The sequence below is a fragment of the Phyllobates terribilis genome, unplaced genomic scaffold (assembly GCF_046119375.1).
Source record: "Phyllobates terribilis strain yellow unplaced genomic scaffold, ASM4611937v1 Scaffold_11__3_contigs__length_659146591, whole genome shotgun sequence".
Taxonomy (NCBI): domain Eukaryota; kingdom Metazoa; phylum Chordata; class Amphibia; order Anura; family Dendrobatidae; genus Phyllobates; species Phyllobates terribilis.
The window spans coordinates 338824585-338848541 of NW_027362771.1; the positions used below are offsets into that span (position 1 = coordinate 338824585).

The 23957-nt window shown below is 44.0% G+C and overlaps 1 protein-coding gene across 3 annotated transcripts in view; it reads right to left on the minus strand.

Moving 5' to 3' along the window:
• The window catches only part of SEMA7A (semaphorin 7A (JohnMiltonHagen blood group)), a 36963-nt gene extending 32416 nt beyond the window's left edge, over window positions 1-4547 (minus strand). For all 3 annotated transcript variants that reach the window (XM_073652774.1, XM_073652776.1, XM_073652775.1), the window contains exon 1: window positions 4403-4547. In XM_073652774.1, the coding sequence (XP_073508875.1) occupies window positions 4403-4478 (76 nt within the window). In that variant the 5' untranslated portion in view covers window positions 4479-4547. The remainder of the gene's footprint in view (window positions 1-4402) is intronic.
• Between the last annotated feature and the right edge of the window lie 19410 nt (window positions 4548-23957).

The window sequence follows — 23957 nt, forward strand, 5'->3', positions numbered from 1 at the left end:
CAAGACTTAGCAGCGCTTTAGACGCAGCAATTTCTGCAATCAAATACTGAAAGTGTGCACATAGCCTTACTGTGAAAGGGGTGGCATGTCAGTTGTAGGGGAGGAGATATGAGAATTGGGATAATGGGGTATAGAGGTAATAATATTGGATGTTAGAGATAGTAGTGATTAGAGAAGGGTACTAGAATATTGAGAATAAAGAGATGGTAGTAGTGGTAGTAAATGCAGAGGGTAGAGGAGGGTAAGTGTGGCAGTCAGAGGGAAACGGGGTATAGGTAGGAGTCACAGTCGGTTAGCATGCGGAGGTAGGTTATAATACAAGTTGGCAGAAGTTATAGAGGTGTAAAGAGGTGGAGTAAAAAATAATAATAAATGCACGTGGAAACGACTGGTGGTGACCCTGTGTCCTGAAGTCAAGGGGGAGAATTGAACAGCGCTGCACGCGCTCCAGGGTTGGTATGATCCTGGCCTTGGACGGGGCAGGTTAAAAGGCCGCTTGGGGTGGGACTTTGGTTTGTCGTGAACCAGAAGTGTGACGTGGAGGGAACGTTATTGCCTGGGCTTCCCAGTTCAACTTGCACCCCCTCATCACACTGAGTGCCCACCATATCTCTCTACATATATGTATATTTACACACGCACTCCTTCCTAGAAATACAGCCAATATCAATAAGTCACGAACAAGAGTTTAAAGTCAGATAATAACACAGGATTCTATGCATATATGAAATTTCCAGTTCGCCAAAAGTAAGAAAAAGCCTTTAGAAGGAGAACGATGTGTGCCCAATGAAGGTATAGCCAATGCCAAATCTATGGTGGTGGGTAAATGGGGAGACCCTGTGGGGAAAAATCCAGCTTCTTCAGGAGATCAAGCTTCCTTTTAAACATTTAAATAGTGACATGGAAGGTATGTCCTAAAAGTTTCTAAAAGTATTTTTACACAGTAGCATATGCCTGCCATTGACTTTCATGGTTCAAAAAGCATATAAAGTATAGAGCGCGTTTGTTTCTGGAATCTACTTGTATTGAAAAGTGAAGTTGACTACACTTTTTAATACACTAAAAAAAGCAAGTTTAAACTAAATGGTTAAATAATGGATTACACCTGACACAATAAACTTGTTGTCCCTTTTGGTGACATTTTGACCGTACAAGCATCACATTTTGTACCAACTGCTGTCGTTTCATCAAGTTTACCAGTATACAGAGGATACAGAGAGTAGTGATGGAGCAAAACAAATTTTTGTGTGTTGTTTTTGTTACATTTTTTAACCTTAGGCTGTTCTGCATCAATTAGCTAAATTAGGTCAATTGTATTTTTAATTTTGCTTTTTTACATGCATCTCTATCGTGTTTTTCAGCTGCGGATTAAGCCTCTGTTTGGCATGTCATGTTTTTAATAAAGTTGATTTGTTTTCCAAACTCACTGTTTCCTCAGTTTTGATAAGACTTTACTGATAAAGTCATGTGCGGATTACATGCGTTTATATTGGAGAAATACTTTTCTATATCTGTGGTTTTTCTGCATCTCACTCAACTCTGTGGGGAATTTTGCGCAAAAAAATAAGTGGAAAAACTGCACCAAATACTAATCATGGGAACTTAGCTCTAGAGGGATGAGGGAACCAAGCCTCCATAAAGTGACAAGTCCTAATAGAAATGGGTTTCATAAATTGAACAAACCATTAGTAAACTATGCAATCGCATATTTTTATCCAACATTATAAAGTGCATGCAACCTTTAAACAGCCTACTCAAAATTAGTTCATACACTTGCAGTTTTGCAAATCATCATATACAAATTGCACATTGTTTTTTATAGGAAACTGTCAAGAAGCTCACAGGTGCAGAAATATAAGCATAAAAATGTACTTGTGTGGCACATTTGGGTTGCCAACCGTCCAGAAATTCCAGGACGGTCTATAAAAATGTATGACTTTTTTGCTCGGTCCTTAAAAGAAATATAAGCTGTCCGTGCTTTTTTTTATGCTGAAGAAACTTATACAGATTATTTTGACTGTAATTATCATAATTTTACAGAGAATCCAGCTGATGTCTTCATATGAGAATTATGGGTTGTAGACATGGGTCACTTATAATCATAATGATTTATTATGGTTTTCCAATGTGTCCATAAAAAAATATTTTTTTGATAAGCTGTCCAGAAAATACACTGCTCAAAAAAATAAAGGGAACACTCAAATAACACATCCTAGACCTGAATGAATGAAATATTCTCATTGAATACTTTGTTCTGTACAAAGCTGAAAGTGCTGACAACAAAATCACACAAAAATCATCAATGGAAATTAAATTTATTAACCAATGGAAGCCTGGATTTGGAGTCACCCCCAAGATTAAAGTGGAAAAACACACTACAGGCTGATCCAACTTTGATGTAATGGCATTAAAACAAGTCAAATTGAGGCTCAGTATTGTGTGTGGCCTCCACGTGCCTGTATGACCTCCCTACAATGCCTGGGCATGCTCCTGATGAGGTTGTGGATGGTCTCCTGTGGGATCTCCTCCCACCAGACCTGGACTAAAGCATCCGCCAAATCCTGGACAGTCTGTGGTGCAATGTGACGTTGGTGGATGGAGCGAGACATGATGTCCCAGATGTCCTCAATCGGATTCAGGTCTGGGGAACGGGCAGGCCAGTCCATGCTTCGATGCCTTCATCTTGCAGGAACTGCTGACACACTCCAGCCACATGAGGTCTGGCATTGTCCTGCATTAGGAGGAACCCAGGGCCAACCGCACCAGCATATGGTCTTACAAGGGGTCTTAGGATCTCATCTCGGTATCTAATGGCAGTCAGGCTACCTCTGGTGAGCACATGGAGGGCTGTGCGGCCCTCCAAAGAAATGCCACCCCACACCATTACTGACCCACTGCCAAACCGGTCATGCTGAAGGATGTTGCAGGCAGCAGATCTCTCTCCACGGCGTCTCCAGACTCTGTCACGTCTGTCACATGTGATCAGTGTGAACCTGCTTTCATCTGTGAAGAGCACAGGGCACCAGTGGCAACTTTGCCAATCCTAGTGTTCTGTGGCAAATGCCAAGCGTCCTGCACGGTGTTGGGCTGTGAGCACAACCCGCATCTGTGGACGTCGGGCCCTCATACCACCCTCATGGAGTCGGTTTCTAACCGTTTGTGCAGACACATGCACATTTGTGGCCAGCTGGAGGTCATTTTGCAGGGTTCTGGCAGTGCTCCTCCTGTTCCTCCTTGCACAAAGGCGGAGGTAGCGGTACTGCTGCTGGGTTGTTGCCCTCCTACAGCCCCCTCCACGTCTCCTGGTGTACTGGCCTGTCTCCTGGTAGCGCCTCCAGCCTCTGGACACTACGCTGACAGACACAGCAAACCTTCCTGCCACAGCTCGCATTGATGTGGATGTGGATTGATCCTGGATGAGCTGCACTACCTGAGCAACTTCTGTGGATTGTAGAGTCCGTCTCATGCTACCATGAGTGTGAAAGCACAACCAACATTTAAAAGTGACCAAAACATCAGCCAGAAAGCATTGGTACTGCGATGAGGTCTGTGGTTCCCACCTGCAGAACCACTCCTTTATTGAGGGTGTCTTGATAATTGCCAATAATTTCCATCTATTGTTTATTCCATTTGCACAACAGCATGTGAAATTGATTGTCAATCAGTGTTGCTTCCTAAGTGGACAGTTTGATTTCACAGAAGTTTGATTTACTTGGAATTATATTCTGTTGTTTAAGTGTTCCCTTTATTTTTTTGAGCAGTGTATAAGTAGTCAGGTTGGCTACCCTGCGGCACATATTGTGGTATCACATTTTAGGAAATGAAAGAGAATGCAAATATAATACGCAAATGTGTTTTACGCAGATATTACTAGTGACAGCTCAGAATTTCCCCTGAAAAGTTTTACAATAAAAATCATAAGTTTCACAGTATCGTTACCACATAATTGAAAAAGATCAAAAAGTCCTTGTACAATAGGAACAGAAACTTCGAAACTGTAAAAATGTTGAAATGTGAATTGCAATAAGAGAAATATTAGTAAACTGTGAAGAACTAGAAGGATCGCACTCAATTCTAGAGAAGTAACAGCTGAACAATAATTACCCACCTCAGCCGTTTACAGTAAGGGGATAATACGACTCCGTACGTGGGTAGAGTTACCAGATTACTATTTTACAACCATCAGGTCACCATGACTCTAATTAATCATTTATAGTATTATATTCTCACCACACTACACAGCTACCGATAAAAACAATTTACTAAAAATGTGAAGCCACCCTGTCATGTATGTCATTCTATCATATTCAGCAGTCACAGAATTGTATCCAGCCTTGCAGTATATTTCCAGTGCCAGACCCAGGCTCATCTGCAACCAGTGTGACGAACAGACACCACTCACCTTGAACACTTGTGCAGGTTATTCTTGGATCCCTCGATGAGAAGAGAACCAGGAGTACAGGTACGTACAGCTTCATGGTGGAGCACTAAATGCATAAATGACGAAGGAGGACATTCAATAAACCAAATAGATGTATAAGCAGCTGCTCCCTCTGGTGTTCAGAGAGCTATACTACTCAGCATACTCTGAATGTGAAGATTGTTCAATCCCATGAAGAGGATCTGTCACTACTTCTGACACTAGATGAGAGGATCAATCTGCGGAGGATCGCGTTGGAGTCAAATTTCCTGAAATTCACGGGTTCACATGAATTCAAACCCATTGAGATTTGATTTGCAAAAAAAAAAATGTGTCCGGTACCATTTCTGCTGAAAGCTAATGTCATTCTGTGTGGCTGGGTGGGCTTCCCCATAATGCCTGGCAACTATGACAACTAGCAGATTATCATACCTGGTGCAGTGGTTGTCAGTATCTGCGCCATCACAGATCAACGGTTCCCATTGGAGCAGTTTATACAGCAGAGTCGTTTTTCATCTCCAGAGTGACTGGGTAAATCTCTCTCCTGTAGAGTGTAAGCTCTTATGGTCAGTTGGGTCCTCTCTCTCTCGCCTGTAGAGTGTAAGCTCTTATAATCAAGAGGGTCCTCTATAGGGACGTAACGATCGCGGTCGCAGCGATTGCCGCTGCGACCGCTCCCGGCAGGTGAGGGGTACGCCGATGCCAGCAGAAACTTCAACTGGATGTGCATTGTACTATATGGAATACTATGGGCTGTGCATTATATTACATGGATGACTTAAGGCTGTGCATTGTACTATATTGATGACTATGGGCTGTGCATTATACTATATGACTATATAGAGGACTATGGAGGGTGTGTTATACTATAAGGAAGACTATGGGCTGTGCATTATACTATATGGAGGACTATGGGGAGGGCATTATACTTCTGCTATGGGGCGACATGACTTCTATGAACCTTCCTGGTGAGTATAATGGTTTATTTTTTTTTATACATTAAGAACAGCGGTAGAACAGGGGATGGGGGATATATATACCAGGACGGGCCAGTATAAGGACATATACCAGAATGGGGGATATATATACCAGGGGGGAGTCAGGATGAGGGACATATTCCAGGATGGAGGGCGTATAAAAACTGTATGTATACTGTATATACTCATGTATAAAAAGACTTTTTCAGCACATTTTTTATGCTGAAAAAGCCCCCCTCGGCTTATAATCGAGCATATACTTACATTCCAGCTGTGGAAGGTGGTGGGGGGGTACGGCGGCGGAGGAGCGGTGCACAGGCAGTAGTCGGCTGCTCCAGCTTCGTGTGCCTGCTGCTAAAGAAAACAAATATTCACTCTTCTCCACGCCCATTAGAGTGGAGAGGAGTGAATAGTCATTTTCTTTAATAGCGCACACTGTAGCCGCAGCTGCAGCTGCCGGCTTCCAGCTGCGGCTCAGCTAACCTATGTGCCCGCTATTAGAGAGTATGAATATTCACTCTTCTCCACTCCCATGGGTGTGGAGAAGAGTGAATATTCATTCTCTTTAGTAGCGGGCACACAGGATCGCTGAGTTGCAGCAGGAAGACGACAGCTGTGGCTACAGTGTGCGCTTTTAAAAGAAATGAATATTCATTCCTTTCTACGCCCATAGTCCTGGCGTGGAAAGGAGTGAATATCCCCGCAGCTCACCTCAGCATCTGAGGGCGCTTGGCCTTTTGCCACATTTCTGGCTTCAAACATAAAGATATAAAATTCTATTTTTTTGGGAAGAATCAACAACAAGTGGGACACAATCGTGATGTGGAACGAAATTTATTGAATATTTTAAACTTTTAAAAAAAAAAAAAAAAAAAATGAAAAGTGGGGCGTGCAATATTATTTGGCCTCCTTGAGTTAATACTTTGTAGCGCCACCTTTTGCTGCGATTACAGCTGCAAGTCGCTTGGGGTATGTCTCTATCAGTTTTGCACATTGAGAGGCTGAAATTCTTGCCCATTCTTCCTTGAAAAACAGCTTGAGCTCATAGAGGTTGGATGGAGGGCATTTGTGAACAGCAGTTTTCAGCTCTTTCCACAGATTCTCGATTGGATTCAGGTCTGGACTTTGACTTGGCCATTCTAACACCTGGATACGTTTATTTTTGAACCATTCCATTGTAGATTTTGCTTTATGTTTGGGATCATTGTCTTGTTGGAAGATAAATCTCCGTCCCAGTCTCAGGTCTTTTGCAGACTTCAACAGGTTTTCTTCCAGAATGGTCCTGTATTTGGCTCCGTCCATCTTCCCATCAATTTTAACGATCTTCCATGTCCCTGCTGAAGAAAAGCAGGCCCAAACCATGATGCTACCACCAACATGTTTGACAGTGGGGATGGTGTTTTGAGGGTGATGAGCTGTGTTGCTTTTACGCCAAATATATCGCTTTGCATTGTGGCTAAAAAGTTCGATTTAGGTTTCATTTGACCAGAGCACCTTATTCCACATGTTTGGTGTGTCTCCCAGGTGGTTTGCGGCAAACTTCAAACGAGACTTTTTATGGATATATTTGAGAAATGGCTTTCTTCTTGCCACTCTTCCATAAAGGCCAGATTTGTGCAGTGTATGTGACGCGCCCCCTGGGCCTGTGCTGTGCAGGGGATACCCGGAGCCGGATCGCTGGGGGTTGTAGTCCTCCGTGACTGTGACCCGGTCCGTGCCCAGGGCGGTCAAACCAGTGGCAGTCTTAGTAATGTGACAAATATCCGACTGCGCCACCCGTGGATTGCGGTCAGTGGGGACTGCCGCAGCGCTGCAGACCGCTGAGGCTGATGTTGTATGCGCAGCCAAGTATGGGATAACTCCCCACGGGAGAAGTATTGCCTCAGGGCAGCTAGTGTGGATGATGGGAGTGATGGTGTGAGCGTCCCAGTGCTAATGGTGCGGCGATGAAACACAGAGACATGTGGTGCAGTTCAGGGTCTTTACTGATGGAATAATGCAGACCCTCCCGGGAGTACTGGTTAGCAGTAGGGGCCTGGTCAGTCTGTAAGAAAGTAGGATCTCCCCTGGCCAGGTGGAGTTGTAGGCCTCCCCGACTATCTGCACTCTTTCCTGGCTACCTTGCTGTGTGCGGGTAGAAGTAGCCCACGTCCCTGAGTATACCGTGTGGTGCTCACCCGTATGGCCGGTGACTTGGGGCCTTCCGTTAGCCTCCGCTTCACGATGGCGGTGCTGGTCCCTTGCTTGTGACCGTGCCTCCGGGCTTCTATGGCCAGAGGACATGGAATCCCCTGCCGGTTGGATTCTGCTGCTGGACCTGGATGTCCCCACAGCCTCGGACTCCGTGTCCGGGTTTAGTGTCTTCAGCCAAGGCGAGCTTTCTAGCTTCCAGCCTCTGGCACTCGCTCCTGCTCCTACAGAGCTCCTGGTTCTTGCTTTCCCTCTCCAGGCTCTGACTCTCAGACTCTGTCTCCTCTGCTTGTTCTGCAGGCTCTGTCTCTGTCTGACCTAATCCCGCCCCAGACCCAGTTTATAAGGGCAGATTCCTCCCCTCCCAGGTCTGGGCGGGCAGTGTTGCATGCTTAGGGATCCTGACCAGAGAAACCTCCCACTTGCTCTCAGACATAATATTTCTATTGCTGTGGTAACCAGACCCCTGGGGTGCCACATATGACTGATTGTTGTCCAATGGACAGACTCTCCCACCTCAGCTGTAGATCTCTGCAGTTCACCCAGAGTGATGATGGGCCTTTTGGTTGCATCTCTGATCAGTCTTCTCCTTGTTCAAGATGAAAGTTTAGAGGGACAGCCAGGTCTTGGTAGATTTGCAGTGGTCTGATACTCCTTCCATTTCAATATGATCGCTTGCACATTGCTCCTTGAGATGTTTAAAGCTTGGGAAATCTTTTTCTATCCAAATCCGGCTTTAAACTTCGCCACAACAGTATCTCAGACCTGCCTAGTGAGTTCCTTGGTCTTCATGATGCTCTCTGCACTTGAAACAGAAACCTGAGACTATCACAGAGCAGGTGCATTTATATAGAGACTTGATTACACACAGGTGGATTCTAGTTTATCATTACCAGTCATTTAGGACAACATTGGATCATTCAGAGATCCTCACTGAACTTCTGGAGTGAGTTTGCTACACTGAAAGTAAAGGGGCCGAATAATATTGCACGCCCCACTTTTCATTTTTCATTTTTTTTAAAAAAGTTTAAAATAGCCAAAAAATGTTGTTCCACTTCACGATTGTGTCCCACTTGTTGTTGATTGTTCCCCAAAAACATTTGAATTTTATATCGCTATGTTTAAAGCCAGAAATGTGGCAAAAGGTAGAAAAGTTCCAGGGGGCCAAATACTTTCACAATGCACTATATATATATATATATATATATATATATATATATATATATATACAGTGGTGTGAAAAAAGTGTTTGCCCACTTCCTTCTCTTATTCTTGTGTACGTTTGTCACACTTACATGTTTCAGATCACAAAACAGATTTAAATATAAGACAAAGATAACACAAGTAAACAAAAAAATGCTGTTTTAAATTAAGGGAAAAAGAAATCCAAACCTACAGAGCCATGTGTGAAAAAGTAATTGACCCCCCCCTTAAAACATAAACCACAATTAATTTATCACATCTTTGGGTAGCTAAGTTCAATTTCCCTAACCACACACAGGCCTAATTATTGTCACACCTATTCTCAATCAAGAAATCACTTAAATAGGACATTCCTGATAAAGTGAAGTAGACCAAAAGATCTTCAAAAGCTATACATCATGCTGCATTCCAAGAAATTCAAGAACAAATGAGAAACTGATGACGCGCCCAGGGGATGGGGATGACTCGGCGCCCGGGCCTTGTTGCCTGGTCTTGGGGATGTCGCGGTAGTCGGCTCCCGGGCCCGTACCCTGGGCCTCTCTTTAAAAGGGTGGATAATTATATGAAAGTTTGTGACGCCACCTGTGGTGTCTGGTGAGGATCACCAGCGCTGCGGCAGCCCACTGAGGCCGGTGTTAAGGCAGCTTGGGTGGTATAGCTCCCCACAGGTGAAGCTAGGCCTCAGGGCAGCGTGGATGTAGGGATGCAGGACAGGGGGGGGACCCAGCCGGGTCTGAAGAAGGATAGGCAAACACACAGTTCACTTCAGTACCTTTTACTGATGGATGTTCAGGCACATTCCGGAGCACTGTAGGGTGAAGGGTGCATATCAGGATTCTCCCCAGTGAGTGGGTATAGGGCCTCCTGTTTCTTGCCTTTGTGTAGTAAGTTTCTGACCTGCCTGGAGCTAGGCCTAACTTTGTCTCTGTCCTGCACCGGCTGACTTTGTGGTAGGGCCTTCTCTTGGAGTACACGCTCCCAGCTTGCAGGGCCTCCGTGACTCCTGGCTCTGGTACGCATCAGCTCTTGGGTGATCCTGGGACCTGAAGTCTTCCAGGGGTCTCCGGTTGTCTCTACAGGGGGGTATACGGCCCTGTAGACGCGGACCCGGTGTCCGGTATATGTTTTCTGGGGTGAGCTTGTACAGCTCCTCTGCCCCCAATGCTACTCACTCCTCTAGCCTTCAGCCTCGCTCGAGGCCCTCACTAGGCTATACACACTAGCGGCAGCTTGCCACGCTTCACCACTCTTATGGCGCCGGCACGCCTTGGGCTCACTAACCTGAGCTCTCACTGGACTGAGCTCCACTCTGTATTCAGACCTGTACTTGCTGAGCTCTCCAGAGGAACTTACTGCCTAGCTCCACCTTCCCTATTTATATCCCTAACGGGCTCCCTCTGGTGGTCTGAGGTGGAAGGTGGAGGTGTGTGCATGCTGCGAGGGCCTCTTGTGGAGGAATCCGTCCATGCACCCCTCTAGGATCTGTGGCACTAATGCGCAGCAGGGCGCCACACTAAGTAAGTGAGATCTATCAGTCTGGAAAAGGTTATAAAGCCATTTCTAAAGCTTTGGAACTCCAGCGAACCGCACTAAAACCATTATCCACAAAAGGCGAAAACATGGAACACTGGGGAACCTTCCCAGGAGTGGCCGGCCGATCAAAATTACCCCAATATAGCAGCAACGACTCATCCAAGAGGTCACAAAAGACATCACCACAACATCTAAAGAACTGTAGGTTTAGCTTGCTTCAGTTAAGGTCATTGTTCATGACTCCACCATAAGAAAGAGACTGAGCAAAACTGGCATGCATGGCAGAGTTCCAAGATGAAAACCACTGCTGAGCAAAAGGAACATAAAGCTCGTCACAGTTTTGCCAGAAAACATCTTGAGAATCGCCAAGACTTTTTGGAGAATACTCTGTGGACTGATGAGACACAAGTTGGAATTTTTGGACGGTTTATGTCCCATTACATCTGGCGTAGAAGTAACAGCATTTCAGAAAAGGAACATCATATCAACAATAAAATATGGTGGTGGTAGTGTGATGGTCTGGGGCTGTTTTGCTGCTTCAGGACCTGGAAGACTTGCTGTGGTAAATGGAACCGTGAATTCTGCTGTCTACCAAAAAAGCCTGAAGGAGAATGTCTGGTCATCTGTTCATGACCTCAAGCTAAAGCGAACTTGGGTTATGCAGAAGGACAATGATCCAAAACACACCAGCAAGCCAACCTCTGAATGGCTTAAGAAAAACAAAATGAAGACTTTGAAGTGGCCTAGTCAAAGTCCTAATCTTAATCCAATTGAGATGCTGTAGCATGACCTTAAAAAGGCGGGTCATGTTTGGAAACCCTCTGATGTGGCAGAATTACAAAAGATGAATGGGCCAAAATTCCTTCAGAGTGTTATAAAAGACTCATTGGCAGTTATCGCAAACTCTTGATTGCAGTTGTTGCTGCTAAGGGTGGCACAACCAGTTATTAGGTTTAGGGGCAATCACGTTTTCACACAGGGCAGTGTAGGTTTGGCTTTCTTTTTCCCTTAATAAAAAGACGTTCATTTAAAAACTACATTTTTTGTTTACTTGTGTTATCTTTGTCTTATATTTAAATTTGTTTTGGGATCTGAAACATTTAAGTGTGACAAACATGCAAAAGAATTAGAAATCAGGAAGGGGGCAAACACTTTTTCACACCACTATATATATTATATATATATATATATATATATATATTTTATATTCAGGATGGGAAGGGGCCCCGGTCCAAATCCCATCAGACTCTAGTTATGCCACTGGTCCTCTGGCTGTCTCTTCAGTAGAGTGTAAGGTCTTATTGTCAGTGGAGTTCTCTCTCTCCCCTATAGAGTGTAAGCTCTGATGATCAGAGGGGTCCTCTCTCTTTCTCCTGGAGAGTGTAAGCTCTTATGGTCAGCGGAGTCCACTCACTTTCTCCTGTAGAGTGTAAGCTTTTATGATCAGCTGGATCCTCTCTCTCCTCTCCTTGATGTGTCTTTTCCAAGCAACTATAAAAGTTTCCCAGTATTTAGATTTGCGCAAATCAAATTCTTTGGGAAAATTCAGCAAAGCCAGCGAATTTAAATTTCAAAAGATCATTCACCTCTACTCAAGATGTATGTTAAGATGGATTCACACTTTTGTGTGTCATGGTCCAAGTACTGACTGGAGCAATACGTGGTCTGGCCATGTGTCTCCTGGCCCAAACTTGACAGCCTGTTACAGGGCTGGGACAAGGTATTTTTGGAGCTCTAGGCAGTTGAAGCCAATGTCCCTCCCCCAATGAACCTTCAGCCTCCAAGTAAAGGAATGAGTCAAAGACTAAGGTAAAAGAACCCCTTACTCCGTCTCTGATGGGTCAGGTAACAAGTTCTGACAACAACTTCCATTACAATTGTTACCTTTTTCACCAAAACATACCAGCAAAAAAAAAAAACCCTGATGTACGTTAGAGGTGAGGCTCAACAGGGAGTGTTTTACAGGGAGTTAGATATAGAATTATTCATTGTTTGGGAACCATTTAGACAATACCAGAGACAAATAGTGATTTTCATCCCTGGTATCCTATCTTTTATATGTCAGACACAAGGACAGTTATGAAAACTAATATAACTTAACTATAATGCGGGCCAATTGGTTTTAATTAAGGTGTCCAGCATTTGGCAAATACCCTAATAGAAACTAAACAGACCCCATTATAGATAAAGGGATACATATGATGGTTTTTATATCCGCCATGCGACAAATACAGTTTGCAACACAACTGATGGTGGTTCTTGTACCATATTCCTATACTGATGGTGGTTCTGGTGACATATTCCTGTACTTATGGCGGTTCTGATGATGTATTCATACAGGTGATGGCTGTTCTAGTGCTATAATAATGTACTACTTATGGATGTGGTGATGTATTCATGTAGTGATGATGGCTCTGTTGCCTTATTCATCACCAGTAACATCATCAGTACAGAAATACAAAACCAAAATCATCATCAGTACATAAATAGAACACCAGAGCCATCAACACTACATAAATACATCACCAGAACCATAATCAGTAAATAACCAGGTCACTAGGACCACCATCAGTACATGAATACATGATCAGAACTACCATCAGTGCATTAATGAGTCACCAGAACCTCAATAAAGTACATGAATACATCATGAGAACCACTGTGAGTAAATACAGTTAGGTCCATATATATTTGGACAGGGACAACATTTTTCTAATTTTGGTTCTAGACATTACCACAATGAATTTTAAACAAAACAGTTCAGATAAAGTTGAAGTTCAGACTTTCAGCTTTCATTTGAGGGTATCCATATTAAAATTGGATGAAGGGTTTAGGAGTTTCAGCTGCTTAACATGTGCCATCCTGTTTTTAAAGGGACCAAAAGTAATTGGACAGATTAAATAATTGTAAATAAAATGTTCATTTCTAGTACTTGGTTGAAAACCCTTTGTTGGCAATGACTGCCTGAAGTCTTGAACTCATAGACATCACCAGACGCTGGGTTTCCTCCTTTTTGATGCTCTGCCAGGCCTTCACTGCGGTGGTTTTCAGTTGCTGTTTGTTTGTGGGCCTTTCTATCTGAAGTTTAGCCTTTAACAAGTGAAATGCATGCTCAATTGGGTTGAGATCAGGTGACTGACTTGGCCATTCAAGAATATTCCACTTCTTTGCTATAATAAACTCCTGGGTTGCTTTGGCTTTATGTTTTGGGTCATTATCCATCTGTAGTATGAAACGACGACCAATCAGTTTGGCTGCATTTGACTGGATCTGAGCACACAGTATGGCTCTGAATACATCAGAATTCATTCGGCTGCTTCTGTCCTGTGTCACATCATCAATAAACACTAATGACCCAGTGCCACTGGCAGCCATGCATGCCCAAGCCACCACACTGCCTCCGCCGTGTTTTACAGATGATGTGGTATGCTTTGGATCATGAGCTGTATCACGCCTTCGCCATACTTTTCTCTTTCCATCATTCTGGTAGAGGTTGATCTTGGTTTCATCTGTCCAAAGAATGTTCTTCCAGAACTGTGCTGGCTTTTTTAGATGTTTTTTAGCAAAGTCCAGTCTAGCCTTTTTATTCTTGATGCTTATGAGTGGCTTGCACCGTGCAGTGAACCCTCTGTATTTACTTTCATGCAGTCTTCTCTTTATGGTAGATTTGGATATTGATACGCCTACCTCCTGGAGAGTGTTGTTCACTTGGTTGGCTGTTGTGAAGGGGTTTCTCTTCAACATGGAGATTATTCTGCGATCATCCACCACTGTTGTCTTCCGTGGGCGCCCAGGTCTTTTTGCATTGATGAGTTCACCAGTGCTTTCTTTCTTTCTCAGGATGTACCAAACTGTAAATTTTGCCACTCCTAATATTGTAGCAATTTCTCGGATGGGTTTTTTCTGTTTTTGCAGCTTAAGGATGGCTTGTTTCACCTGCATGGAGAGCTCCTTTGAGCGCATGTTTACTTCACAGCAAAACCTTCCAAATGGAAGCACCACACCTCAAATCAACTCCAGGCCTTTTATCTGCTTAATTGAGAATGACATAACGAAGGGATTGCCCATACCTGTCCATGAAATAGCCTTGAAGTCAATTGTCCAATTACTTTTGGTCCCTTTAAAAACAGGGTGGCACATGTTAAGTAGCTGAAACTCCTAAACCCTTCATCCAATTTTAATGTGGATGCCCTCAAATGAAAGCTGAAAGTCTGAACTTCACTGCATCTGAATTGTTTTGTTTAAAATTCATTGTGGTAATGTCTAGAACCAAAATTAGAAAAATGTTGTATCTGTCCAAATATATATGGACCTAACTGTAAATACACCAGTACCATCATCAGTAGATGTACAGTACAGACCAAAAGTTTGCACACACCTTCTCATTTAAAGATTTTTCTTTATTTTCATGACTATGAAAATTGTACATTCACACTGAAGGCATCAAAACTATGAATTAACACATGTGGAATTATATACTTAACAAAAAAGTGTGAAACAACTGAAAATATGTCTTATATTCTAGGTTCTTCAAAGTAGCCACCCTTTGCTTTGATGACTGCTTTGCACACTCTTGGCATTGTCTTGATGAGCTTCAAGAGGTAGTCACCGGAAATGGTCTTCCAACAATCTTGAAGGAGTTACCAAAGATGCTTAGCATTTGTTGGCCCTTTTGCCTTCACTCTGCGGTCCAGCTCAACCCAAACCATCTCGATTGGGTTCAGGTCTGGTGACTGTGGAGGCCAGGTCATCAGGCGTAGCACCCCATCACTCTCCTTCTTGGTCAAATAGCCCTTACACAGCCTGGAGGTGTGTTTGGGGTCATTGTCCTGTTGAAAAATAAATGATGGTCCAACTAAACGCAAACCGGATGGAATAGCATGCCGCTGCAAAATGCTGTGATAGCCATGCTGGTTCAGTATGCCTTCAATTTTGAATAAATCCCCAACACCATCACACCTCCTCCTCCATGCTTCACAGTGGGAACCAGGCATGTAGAGTCCATCCATTCACCTTTTCTGCGTCGCACAAAGACACGGTGGTTGGAACCAAAGATCTCAAATTTGGACTCATCAGACCAAAGCACAGATTTCCACTGGTCTAATGTCCATTCCTTGTGTTCTTTAGCCCAAACAAGTCTCTTCTGCTTGTTGCCTGTCCTTGGTAGTGGTTTCCTAGCAGCTATTTTACCATGAAGGCCTGCTGCACAAAGTCTCCTCTTAACAGTTGTAGAGATGTGTCTGCTGCTAGAACTCCATGTGGCATTGACCTGGTCTCTAATCTGAGCTGCTGTTAACCTGTGATTTCTGAGGCTGGTGACTCAGATAAACTTATCCTCAGAAGCAGAGGTGACTCTTGGTCTTCCTTTCCTGGGGCGGTCCTCGTGTGAGCCAGTTTCTTTGTAGCGCTTGATGGTTTTTGCAACTGCACTTGGGGACGCTTTCAAAGTTTGCCCAATTTTTTGGACTGACTGACCTTTATTTCTTAAAGTAATGATGGCCACTCGTTTTTCTTTACTTAGCTGCTTTTTTCTTGCCATAATACAAATTCTAAAAGTCTATTCAGTAGGACTATCAGCTGTGTATCCACCTGACTTCTGCACAACACAACTGATGGTCCCAACCCCATTTATAAGGCAAGAAATCCCACTTATTAAACCTGACAGGGCACACCTGTGAAGTGAAAACCATTTCCGGTGACTACCTCTTGAAGCTCATCAAGAGAATGCCAAGAGTGTGCAAAGTAGTCATCAAAGCAAAAGGTGGTTACTTTGAAGAACCTAGAATATAAGACATATTTTGAGTTGCTTCACACTTTTTTGTTAAGTATATAATTCCACATGTGTTAATTCATAGTTTTGATGCCTTCAGTGTGAATGTACAATTTTCAAAGTCATGAAAATACAGAAAAATCTTTAAATGAGAAGGTGTGTCAAAACTTTTGGTCTGTATTGTATATATCACCAGAACCGCAATCAGTGCATGAATACATCACTAGCTTAGTACAGTAATAAATTGTAATATCAAATCAGGCCCATATACATTTGTATCTCATGAACCTACACCTCCCAGTATATCCTTAACAATGGTAAGGAGATGCTGACAGTTGTTATCAGTCTTTATCAAACTGTGGACCATACAGGAACCGCAGTACTGATGAGACGTAGTCAGTATCAACAAGTTAACATGAACATCCAGGTACCTTATAGGTGACATCATCTCTGATTAAGACCTTTCTTTCTTTTCGTTTACATCTTGTCCAGACACCATGATGACTTTTCACATCCACAATTCTTCTCTGATGATTTCTTTTTCTCTGCTTTTGTGAAGCATATCCTAACCAGGTGTCCTTAAAAATAAGAATGTTATTAAAATGCCCTCTGTATAAAAATATCTGACCATACTATGCCCTAAATAAGCCTCCTATGGTATATGGACTCCACACTGTCAGCTTTAATGATCTATAACTGCCACACTGTCTGCGATCATCAGCTATAACCACCACTCTGTTCATCCTTATGAACCACAGCCTATACCATGGCTGTTCCATCTCCACTTTTTTCCCTTACACTCTTAATATCTCCACACTGCCCTCCCACCATGCCATAATAATAATAATAATAATAATATTGTGCCCTCATTTAGTAACATAGTAACGTAGGGTTGAATAAAGACCTAGGTCCATCCTGTTCAACCTTTCTCCCCCAATTGTACTCCCTACACTAACTTACTGGGACTAGGCCTCACAAATGTATTATTACCACTTTTATTATTGCTGCACTATTGCAATTAAAAATGATCACACTGCCCCCTCTCCATATTCATTCTGTGCCACCTTTCCTCACTATGCCATCATACTGCCCACCATGTTGTCCTCTCTAAACTGTACTTCCTCCTAATACAGTCCCCCACATGGTATGTTGGTCATCACAGCCGCCCATACAGTGTGATATCCACAGCACCCCCACAAAATACATTATGTCCACCCCAGCCCCACAATTTACAGTATGTGCACCACAGTCCCATATACAGTATAATGTCCTCAACAGCCCCCTATACAGTATGGTCACCACAGTTCCTAATACAGTATGATGTCTTCACAACCCCAGTATAATGTCCCTACAGCCCCCTAATCAGTTTGATGCCCCCACATATCCTTTGTAGTATGATATCCCCACAGCTCCCAGTATGTTCCCCAGTCTCCCATATAATATGATGTCCTCCACAGACCCTCTTATTTCCCCACAGCTAGCTCCTCGTCTGTACCCACAGTCTGCCCCACGAAGGTCCCCACATCCAGCTCCACATAGGTCCCCACAGAAAGCCTCAAGTAGGTCCCCACAGCCAGCCCCTCTTGTTATGTCCTCCATTCATTTGCAAACTAATAAAAAGAAAAAAAAAGATTATACGCACTGAACACAGGCTCCCCATCCAGCGCAGCCTCCGTCTTTTATCTTGTACAGCAGTAGACACTGATCGGAACGATGCAGTGATGTCTCCTGCGTGCGCCATCTCCTTCAGTGTGAAGGCCGGAAGTGGCCTATGTTCTACTGGAGTTCCCGGAGGAACAGGGCACTGATAACAGCTCCTCTGCTCCTGTCCCGGGTGGCGCAGACATCAATTGTATTCGCATCTGACAGCCACGAATACAGTTGAGTGAAGAGAGGGAGCGACGGCTGGGGCACAGGTAAAGAGAGGGGTGAGCGGTGTCAGCGGCTGATTCCGCTCACCTGTGTGCCTGCACCACGTCCGTCACTGTGCTGAATGCCTGCAGCCGAAGGAAGGTGCCAGGTGGAAGCAGGCATTCAGCGATATCACTTTTCTCTACCAAAGTGCGCCCCACTCGGGGAGGCAATGCAGGAGATAATGGCCTAGGCGTGTGCCTACCCTGGGAGACCTGCGTCTGGCTTGTGAATCATGGATGTTTAAATGCAGCCTTATTGTAAATACTTCTATTTATCATTAAAATAATTCTTAGGCCGGGTCCAGACAAGTTTATGAAAGATCGTCCCATATTCATCCAGAAATAGACGTGAATGGGAGAGTCTCATCAGAAATACAGAAGAGAATAGTGCATGCTGTATTTTTTTTTTCTACATAAACACTCAGTTTGTGTCAAAAAACTGTCATCTGAATAGCCCTATTGAATAACATCAGTGTGCTCTCTGATTTTTACTCGGACAGCAAAAGTCCATATTATATGCTGACAAGCATTACAGAACCAGCCATAATATTTTCTTAACACTGTATTGCGTGTTTTATTATTCCTACTGGAAATGTAGGAATATTTTTTTTTTACAAAGTAGGGTGCGGATGTTGCCCACTCTCTACTGGTGACAGCATCAGACTGTGCCAAATAGTTGTCAATTTATTCATACATTTCTAATTGGTAAACCAGAGGAATGGGACACTGCAGGGTTATAAAAAATGTTCCAGAATTGTTATTTAATGGGAAATACAAGTATTTACTGTATTTGTCTATACTGACGGATATGTCATGGGAACGGACAGGTCCTCTTTAACTCTTTAAAGGGACTCTAGCTTTGTAAAGACACAGTTTATCAAAAATCTCTTGAACAATTGAGGTAAAAACACTATGTACAGTAGTGTTCAAAATAATAGCTGTGTGTTCAAAAACATGAGTTAAGCACAAAATCTTTATACTAGTTTTATTTCCATGCATTGGGAACATTGCACACTGTTTTCTAATTCAAAACATGAAGAGAAATATATATAAATTTTAACTACTTCACAGAAAATAACAAAAAATGAACATTGGGCTGTTCTAAAAAATAGCGTCTGTATTTTTCTTTACATTACAATATGTACTCTTTTTAGGATTTAGCATTCTTGTGAACCACTAAACTAATATTTAATTATTATCTAATAGTTTTTTTTAGAACTGCTTCACATCTATGTTGCATAGAGTCAACCCACTTCTGGCACCTGTCAACTGTTATTCCAGCCCAGGATGCTTTCACTACATCCCACAATTTTTTGACATTTGTTGGTTTTGCCTCAGAAATTGCATTTTTGAAGTCACCCACAAGTGTTCTATTAGATGAAGATCCGGGGATTGGGCTGATCACTCCATAACCTCAATTTTGTTGGATTGGAACCAAGATTTTGCTCGTTTATTGGAGTGTTTAGTTTCATTGTCTTGGTGAAACACCCATTTCAAAAGCATATCCTCTTCAGTGTAAAGCAACATGACCTCTTCAAGTATTTTAATATATGCAAACTGGTCCATGATCCCTGGTTTGTGATAAATAGGTACGGCATCATAGTAAGAGAAATATGCCCATATCATGATGCTTGCAATACCATGCTTCACTGTCTTCAGAGTGTACTGTGGCTTGAATGCAGAGTTTGGGGGTTGTCTGATGAACTGTCTGTGGCCCTTAGACCCAAAAAGAACATATTTTACTTTCATCATTCCAAAAAATGTTTCTCCATTTCTCTTTAGGCCAGTTGATGTGTTCTTCGGCACATTGTATCCAGTTTAGTACATGTCTTTTTTTTAACAGTAGGACTTTGCGGGGACTTCTTGCTTAGATATTAGCTTCACACAGGCATCTTCTAACTGTCACAGTACTCACAGGTAACTTGAGACTGTCGTTGATCATCCTGGAGCTGATCATTGGCTGAGCCTTTGCCATTCTGGCTATTCTTCGATCCATACGAACGGTAGTCTTCTGTTTTCTTCCGCGTCTCTCTGGTTTTGTTTTTCATTTTAAAGCATTGGAGATCATTTTAGCTGAACAGCCTATCATTGTCTGTACTTCCTCATAAGTCTTACCAACCCAATCAACTTTTTAATCAAAGTACGCTGTTTTTATGAACAATGTCTAGAATGACCCATATTTCTCAGGCTTTCAAGAAGAAATGCATGTACAACATGTGCTGGCTTCACCCTTAAATAAGGGCCACCTGATTCACACCTGTTTCTTCACAGAATGATTGACCTCACTAATTGAACTCCACACTGCTATTATTTTGAACACACCCCCTTTCAATTAATTATTCAAATACACAGAAATATGCAGATCATGAATGCTTAGTCTGTTGATTTTCTTAGAATCTACTGCACCAACTGGTAAATTGCTTGACATGTGGTAATATAATTTATACCAAAAACAGTGATTAATTTAGTTAGTCATATTGGACTGCTATTATTTTGAACACCACTGTAGTGTTCGTTAGAAGTACTCTGCCAGCACAGATTGACTGTTCAAACTAAGTTCCGCCACTAGGTGCTTCAAGATGGGGCCAATCCTATATATACACACCTTTTCACCTGCTTGTTTTCCCTCAATCTCCACCCCCCTCCCTCTTCTTTGATTGACAGCTCTGGCTTCATAGGGCCAGAGAAGAGTGGAGATAGATCGAAACCAAGCAGGTGGGAAGGTGTATACAAATGACTGGCCCGTCGTGAAGCACCGAGTGCCTGTACTTGGTTTCAACACTCATTCTGTGCTGACAGTCCCTTTACCAATCACTATATAGTGTTTGTTTTCACTTCAGTTGTTCAAGAGATGTCTTTTGATAAACTGTGTCTTTACTAGTGTTGAGCCACCCCCGTAGTGTTCGAGTTCGGTTCGGTTCGTCGAACACCCGTGTGTTCGCCGAACTGTTCGTCGAACTGTTCGTTGAACACCTTCGAACACCGTTAAAACCAATGGCAGGCAAACAAAAACACATAGAAACACATAGAAAACACCTTCAAAGGTGTCCAAAAGCTGACAAACTGCTCAGAAGACACAACTAACACATGGAAAAGTGACAAGTACATATAGTCATGCGAAAAGAAAAGAGGTGGAGGAGTAAAAGGAGGGGGAGACACAGATATAGGCATGTCATGCCCTTCTAAAATCCAAAAAGTGAGAAGCCGAGACGGCCAGTCCGCTCCTGCCCGTGCCACCTCCGTGTCGCCGGGTTTGTGCCAGAGCCGCGGTGAACCCTGACGGCCAGCCCCCCTCTCCCAATACTGGTGCCTGTCCGCTGGTGGGTCGAGAGAGCCCCCCTGTGGTGGAGGCAGCTCTAAGCTTTTTAATTTAAATTGTCCCTCTAATTTGAATGAATACACTTTAAATCCATTTACAAGGATCTATTGGAGGGCAAGTCTCATGCCAGCAGCCGCGTAATTCCAGCTCCAGTAGCGTCCACTAAAGCTGCTGCAGTTAAAAAGCTTTTATAAGGATCGAGCTCGGCTGTTCACCGCAAGGCATCCTAGTGCCAGTCCCAGCCCCTATGCCTTGGGGTGCCTCCTGATGCTCTTCACTGAGTATCCCGTGGTCCCGAAGCATTTCCTTTGAAAAAATTAAGTGTCCAAACTACAGGTGGTGTAGCTTGCTTAACAGCCGGGATAATCCGCTGACTAGCAGACACTGCTACTAGGCACAAAGTATTTCTTGGGCTAGATGCAGTTAAAAATTTGTAAGTAGATACTCTCGTTGGATGCTGAGAAAGCATTCCATAGAGTCTCCTGGCACGCCATATATGATTCTCTTAAAAAGCTTGGGGTAGGGGTCTAGGGGACCCTTTTATAGCCAAAATCACGGCCCTGTATCACAATACGTCACCTAGGCTGAAGATAAATGGAACTGTAGCACCGAGGGCTCGGTTGCTACAGACGTATTGCACCTCACCCAGAGGTGTGATATCTCACTCTCAGATAAGGATGGAGTGTGGATCAGGACCCGACACCTGCATGCATTACACCACATTGCCGTGGGGCAGGGCGACCAATATGCCCCTGAGATGGGCACGACAGTCCCTGTCCCTGGCTGGAGTGGGGGGAGGGAACACTGAGGAAGGGGAACCCTGCAGTGCAGGAGCAGGGAGGAAGAAGTTCCTGGGTGCATTGAGAAGGGAGTATAAAAGGTGGGCACCATCTTAGTTCAGTGCAGAGAAGTCTGAGCAGAAGTGGCAGGGAGCAGGGGCTCTGCATGAGCTCTGCTCCGGAGGCGGGCCTAGTAACAGAGGCCCAGGCCTGCAAGAGGGAGAAGGAAGGAAGAGGAGCGGAGAAGGCTCCAGGAACGAGGAATGAAGGGATCCCAGGGGTGCGGACGGGCGAGTCGCCACCGCACGCCCGAATCCACCTGCGTGGAGGGGTCAGGCCAAAGGGGGAGACCGGTCCCCGAACTAGTGGAGGCAGGAAACGACCCTCAGCTAGAAACCGGAGGCTCTGACATTTTATGTGGCGCAGCCCCTTGCTCCACCCGCTAGGAAGGCACCACATAGGGTCAGGGAAACTGGCGCCAAGTTTACCAAGAGGAGGCCCGAGGCAGCCGGACAGAAGTGTTGGTAAGAAAGGCCAGACAAAGGACACACAAAGGGGGTCCTGTGAAGCGCTCCAAAGTTATCTGGGAGTTGTCTGAGCCCCTCACCTGGTGAGCACAGTACGACGTGGGCAGCCGTTACCTGCAGACGTGGTCTGGATAATAAGAACTGTGAGTAAAGGCCCTGAACTGCATCACTGACTCCGTGTCGTTACTGCTGCTGCCCTGCACCATCACCCCCATCCTCCGCATACACTGCCCTGAGGCTATACTCCTCCCGTGGGGAGTTATGCTACGCTCTGCTGCACCCACAACACCAGCCTTAGCGGTCTGCCCTGTAGCGGCGGTTCACTCTGACCGCAATCCACGGGTGGCGTAGTCGGACATTTAAACATCAAAACCACATAAATAGTTCCGCCACTGGTTTGACCGCCCTGAGCCACGGAACCGGATCGCCGCCACGAAGACTACAACCACCAGCATCCACCAAAAAGGGTCCGGCTCCGGGTGTCCCAAGGCCCAGGGGGTGCGTCAGAACATTTTCATCACCTTTCACAATCACCAATGGGACAAGGCAGGGATGTCCTCTGTCCCCTCTCTTATACATCCTAGTGACGGAGCACCTGCTCTCATCAATTCGCCATAACCCCAATATTAGGTGGATTGAGGTGGGAGGCACCGAGTACAAGTGCTCTCTATTTGCTGATGATGTCCTAGTATATATCACTCAATCACATATATCCATCCCTGCTGTTATGGCTGAAATAGATCACTTTGTTACATGGTAAAATTTTAAAATCAATGCAGCGAAGTCTGAGGCCCTCGATGTCTCCCTCCCTAAATCCATATAGGATTCCATCCAGTCCAACTTTCCCTTTGCCTGGCCCTCACAGGGTATCAAATACTTAGGAATTCCTATTCATAGAGACCTCTCCCATCTATGTTATCTTAATTTTGGGCCCTTTATTGAACAATTCCATACAGACCACGGTTGGCAAGTTAGAACTGTAAGATTCACTACGTGAACCACTGGTGTTTTGTGGAAAAGCACATGTACACCGCGTTCCAAATTATTATGCAAAAAGTGTTTAGGAGTGATAAGGGAAGAATTTGTTTGTTTGTCAGTTAAACTCATTGATGGTGATGTGTGTCAGGGCTCTTTATATCACTGTAAGCAATTGCAGACACCTGTGCTAATTAGTTTGGCAGGTGTGTCCAATGAAAGGCAAGACTACTTAAGAAGGCTCTCTCACATTATTAAGCAGCCTACATTTTCTGCCAAAATGGGAAAGAAAAAGGATGTGTCGGCTGCTGAGAAGCAACAAATTGTGGAGTGTTTAGGTCAAGGCATGAC